Consider the following 5,671-nt stretch of genomic DNA (forward strand, 5'->3'; position numbering starts at 1 on the left):
CAATGTGTAAGTTTCCAAATATTTTGATATAACCCAATACATATAAATGTGTAAATGCAAAATGGAAGGGTGTAACTGCCTTGCATACCATATGCAAGGCACACATGAGAAAAGTCCTTACTTTTATAGCCAAACAAATAAATAAATTTTGTGCTATTTTTTTTAATTAAAAAAAAAACAACTATAATCATGGTAGTAATTTTTTTTCTGGATAAAAGAGATAAAAAAAATATATATATACAAATTTTATTTTAACCGTTTACTCTATCTTGTAACCACTCCAATCCTATTCTCTATCTTGCTTTTTATCCAAACTAATTTATGATTGATAGTGGATTATAGCGTGTGACATCAGTGTTAGAGATGGAAGAAAAGAACTTTCATTGGCACCCAATGTAGAGAGCAAATAAAGAAGGAGCTAAATTAATTTAGTGTTTAAAGTGGCCGTTAGAATCTCCATCAAACTAATTATTTTTATTTTTTAGATAAAACAGTGAGTAATAAATTACTAAATTTTACTTCTACCAAACTAGCTATCAAGTTAAGAGCATCTCCAACGGTAGTAGGCATTTTACCTATCTGAATATTACTATAAAGTATATATTTTATTTTGCCTATCAACTGTTTTATGTTTTTACTCCAACCATGCTCTTTATTTTAGCTATTTATCCAAATACTATTAATTTTATAGAATGCCACGTCAACAATAAAGATGGAGGGAAATGATCCTAATGATTTAATACATTTTGCCTAGCGTTGAAGGCTAGTTACATGTAGCTAGTGAATATGAGTTGAGGCAAAATGCCTAATCATATGCCTAGTGCATTGGAATTGAAAAAAGTGAATCACATTAGGCATTTTAACTAACAAGTATTATATGCCTAATGCATTGGAGATGCTCTTAGTCATTAGTCTTGTTGATTTTGACTCAACAAATGTAACTAATGGTTTCACCTAATTAAATATTAGAAAAATATTACTTTTTATATTTTGAAATTAATTGTGTTGAGTTTATGAAAAATAATTCTAAATTAAAATGAATAAAAATAATATTTAAAAAATATAGAAAAAGAATAGAGAGTTTGTAATGTATTAAAAAAAGAATAATATTTGAGAGCTCTAATTTAAGAGTTCTAATACAACTCTAATGATGTGGAGAGTGCCCATGTAAAGGTGGGGCTCACACTTCTCTCTCTATCTCTCTCTACTCTCTCTCTTTCACTAACTAGAACTCTAGTATTAGAGCTATGTATTCAACCAAAATAAAAAAAGTATCTTAAAGTCAAAATATAACAAAATTTAAACTAGTTTGATAGAGATGCTAGAGCAGTAAAAAACAAAAATAACTATCTTAACTTGCCATTATTTTTGTTTCCCATCTAATCTGATTTCCCATATATTGCAATTTGGACATAGTAATTGTAATAGATCAATTTTGAACAAAAACAATTCGGAAAGTTAAATAATCAGCTTCATATATACATTCATTTGGAGCACTGATGCTGTTAAACAGAAGGCCCCTTCCCAAATAAATAAATAAATAAACCTTTAAAAAAAATAAAAAATAAAAGCAAATGAAGTTATGAGCTTCTGCTAAATAGTCATCCAAAAGTGAATCATCAGTGGCAATCCAAGCATCAAGGACCACCATTTTCCAATCAACGATTTAAAGCGGTTTGATCCACTGCAAATGAGCTTGTGGTTGTGATATGTGCACACAGTTTGGTTCCTGAAATCATCAGCCAACAAATGTTTGTTTAGCCAATAATCATGCATTTAATCAAAGCCAAACAATAGACAGAAGGGAAATATTATCAAGAATCAACGATAAGATGTTTGCTAAGTACACCAAAAATTCACGAGAGAACATAGGATATAACAAACCAGAGCAAACAAACAAATCATGTCTCATTTTGTAATTAATTCTTTCTTTTAGGGATGACAACTAAGGCTTCGTTTGGGAACTCTCCTTTTTAGCTAAAAAGTAAAAAAATTATTAAATTAACCAAAAAGGCAATAACCTATACAAAAAAGTCAAAGATTCTCTTTTCTCTCTACTTTTTGCACATCTTTTCGTAAAAAGTTAAAAAATCATCCCAAACATACTAGTTTTTTTTAGCTCACATTTTAGCCAAAAAGTTATTAAATTAACCTGTTCCCAAACGAGGCCTAAGTGAGTATGAGTCGCGGTGCCTTGTTCAATGAATATTAGTCCTTTATTTATCCCACTTCACAAGACTTATGTGCCGCCCTTCACCCGTTTATCTTTACAACTTACATTTGCAACATTGAATTCTAAAAATATGGTTTTACAATCGAAGATAAAATAATAATTTTTAAAGATCAAGTTATAAGTTCATTAGGGCAGATCTATAGTAGGATTGTAGTGTCCAAGGAGAAGAGAAGAGGTGCAACTTAAAAAGATTATAGAATGGAGGAAAAAACTCATCAACTTATTTCAACTTTTTCAATAAGGAAATAATTAGCTTTTTTAGCATTTGTCAATCACGTCAATTGTTTTAGCAATTTTATCCTAAAAAATTAAAAACAAAAAACAAAAGAAGTACTAAACGAACAATTTCCAAAACCTTAATGACAATTACGGTGGATGAGAGGAAAAGGGGCGGTGACGCTTGTGGTCAAAGGGAGGCATAGCGGTGTGGGGGGAAAGAGAATTATGCAAGGGAGAGCTTACCTAGGTGATGGGAAGAAAAATTTATTATATATTTAATTTTATATAGAGAGAAAAAAGTTCATCAGTTGTGTTTGAAACAAAGATGGACCTTATTCTTTGGATGTGTTTTTGGAATTGTAAACTTTTAAAGCTATGTTTGTTAAAAAAATTCACTACATATATCAAACAAATCTTCTACTTGCGCAAAAATTAATCAAAAAATTATATATAAATCTCTCATATAAGTATGAAATTCATATAAAGATATGATTAATCTATGTAAAAAATATGTGTTCAATTCTGTGATCAGTTTATGTATTCGTAATAAAAACACTTTAATGATATAGTGATTGAGTAACATTTTGTATTGGACGATTAGAGTATCGTCTTCAAAAACATTAAAATCTATGTAACCATTAATCAATCAATAATTATAAAGATTAAAAGAAAATGTCTGACCTGGATGAGCAAAATGTGACAACATAATCTCCCGCTGAACATGTAAAAATGCTAGTAGGATCATCATAAGCATAGCTATAAGCTGTAGGGCATGCTGCCTTGAATTTCTTCGAGTAAAATGTAGGTTGACATATAACTGGATTACCATAAACACCCCTGCAACAATATTCGTCGGTGTTGAACACGTCGCATGCGCTCCGACACGCTATAGTCTTCCCGTTGGCCTTAACAGCGAGCTCCGAAGGACAAGCAGACCTCAAGTCCGAGACACATCCTGCAGTGGTGCAGTTTCCCCTTCCATTAATGGCTTTCACTGCCATCGGTATGTTGAAGCCATCAACAAGGCTAACATCGTAAAAATCAAGTGTGGCGAGGGTAAATTCAGCAAGCGTGGCGGGGGTTTCACCGGAGGCCGTGCACTTAAGGGTTGTGCCACATCTACCGGTTTGACACATACCATTGCCATTCTTATCGAAGTTGCAACCAGTTCGACCCCAAATTCGACCGCTCCAACCAACAGGGGCAGTTAACACAACAGATTGACCTGATTTTAATGCAAAACCACCACCATTGAAGTTCTCTCCTGGGGTGATTGCAGGCCAAATTGTCTCCTTGCAATTGTTTATTATAGTGAAAATTCTAGCTGATTCGGATACTTTTGGCCCTGTTCAATCGAAGACAATGATAGTAAAGGTTAATAGTTACAATTTAATGTAATTGACTTATGATTTGACATGATTTAGTTACGTTCACATATGATTTGATTACCATTTTATAAACTTTTGAGTACACTCAAAATCCTGGCTACAATTTAAAATAATATGCTCATAACCAAATTACACTTAGTCGGAACTCAACCATATTAAATTGTAACTTGAAATTTTAAGTAATAAATGACAAACATATGGGATTGTGCATTATGCACAACTTTTCAAGTTGCATATCATAAAACTTTTCAAGGCAACTAATTAGTAAATACTCATTTGTGAAAAGATGGAAAGCTTGTTTTTTCTAAGACAATTTTTTTTAGGAGCCGCTTTTTTATGATTTCTCATAAAATTTTTATCATTAGACATAAAGATAGTACTATCCACATTATTAAATACATATAAAACCCATATCATTGTATCTATGATCGAAAAAAAAAAAATCTGTTTATGTGCCTATAATAATGACTCGTAAAGAATTTATAAATGACAATCAAACAGGTCACTAAATATGAACAAGAAATTAACGAACAAAAAAAAAAAAAAAAGGTGGTTTTTATGAGAATACGTACCTGATGAAACTAGAATTACAATTAACAAAAAGACTGATAAAAGCATGCTCTGATATAATGCCATCTCTCTCTCTCTCTCTCTCTCTCTCTCTCTTTTTTCTCTGTGTGACTTTTGGTTGAGAGTTGAGGCAGAGGGGATGGGGATTTTTAATATATATGTTCATTATACAGAGGAAGGAGAGAGAGAGAGGAAAAGTATATACAAAGAGAGAATACGTGTGCAGAGAGTAAATAAAAGCACTTGCCCTACCACTCCTTGGAAAGTTTTTCTTCCTAAAAATAGGTGATTCCTTCCCTAATTTGCTTCTGCAAGATTAGAAGATTCTTTTTCCATCCCTCCTCACTAGGCAATAGAAAACTTTTTTTTTTTCTTGATCAATTTATTATTATTATTATTATTAATGATAACAAAGCTTTACAAATGCTTTCAAATCTACAAAAGTTAAGCCCCGTGGTAAGATGTGATTTGTAATTGAGAACCGGACCTAACGAGGATTATAGTGTAAAGAGAAGTTATTGGTTGATACATGTGTAGTGTCACGTGATGTTTCATATGCATTGTGATGAGATTCATAATTTTGTGTTAGTTGATTAGAGCATAAAAGGATATAGGCCCTATTTGGTGGAGTTTTTTTAAAGTTAAAAGTTAATAATCAGAAAATAGAATGTAAAAGACATTTACCCTAATTTTTAAATAATCAATTTTTTTCAGTTTATTTAAATTATTTTTACCTAATAACTTATAAGCAAAAATTACACTAAACAGCCTGGTACAAACTCTCAAATTAAAATAAGGCCAAGTTTGGCATCCTCAAAAAAATTTAAAAAGTCAAAAAATCACTATCCTATTTAAGTCACATCATCTTATTTAAGTCACATCACCTCTCTATCACATCATTTCAAACCTAACTCATACCCAACTCATATTTCATAAAAAGTCAAAAAGTGCACTTATTTAGGACACCCCAAACCACTCTTAAATTATAATCAATCCCAAAAAGTGTAATAAATAATACCGTAATGATCTAATCAGAGAATATGATAATTTATGATTGACTAAAGATATAATTAAATGAGCCAATCAATAATTTTTCGTAGTGTAAAAAGCATTCGATTCTACGCACCAATCATATTAGCACGAGCTGCTGGACAAAATGCCAATCATATTACCAATCATATCTATACACCAATCATATTAGCAACTTGAAGGCTGCTAGATAAAATGTCCTGTAAAAGTGCATAAAAGGTGCTATTTTTAT

The 5,671-nt window shown here is 31.4% G+C and overlaps 1 protein-coding gene across 1 annotated transcript; it reads right to left on the reverse strand.

Annotated features, from left to right (window-relative positions):
* Nucleotides 1-1,365: 1,365 nt before the first annotated feature.
* Nucleotides 1,366-4,651, reverse strand: LOC114273757 (Pathogenesis-related thaumatin superfamily protein). The gene is made up of 3 exons (XM_028215572.2): nt 4,413-4,651; nt 3,134-3,797; nt 1,366-1,729 (listed from the first exon to the last, which is right to left on the reverse strand). The coding sequence occupies exons 1-3, from the start codon at nt 4,474-4,476 to the stop codon at nt 1,594-1,596; spliced, it is 864 nt and encodes a 287-aa protein (XP_028071373.1). The 5' UTR covers nt 4,477-4,651; the 3' UTR covers nt 1,366-1,593.
* Between the last annotated feature and the right edge of the window lie 1,020 nt (nt 4,652-5,671).

The sequence above is a fragment of the Camellia sinensis genome, chromosome 3 (genome assembly GCF_055761805.1).
Source record: "Camellia sinensis isolate YWXY chromosome 3, ASM5576180v1, whole genome shotgun sequence".
Taxonomy (NCBI): domain Eukaryota; kingdom Viridiplantae; phylum Streptophyta; class Magnoliopsida; order Ericales; family Theaceae; genus Camellia; species Camellia sinensis.

Bases quoted from the DNA above. Each gene is read 5' to 3' on its own strand.
- LOC114273757 (XM_028215572.2), bottom strand. From the start codon at position 4,476: ATGGCATTATATCAGAGCATGCTTTTATCAGTCTTTTTGTTAATTGTA. The intron at 3,798-4,412 runs GTACGTATTCTC...TCGATTGAACAG, and splicing joins TGTAATTCTAGTTTCATCAG to GGCCAAAAGTATCCGAATCA. The intron at 1,730-3,133 runs GTCAGACATTTT...TGATGATTTCAG, and splicing joins GTCACATTTTGCTCATCCAG to GAACCAAACTGTGTGCACAT.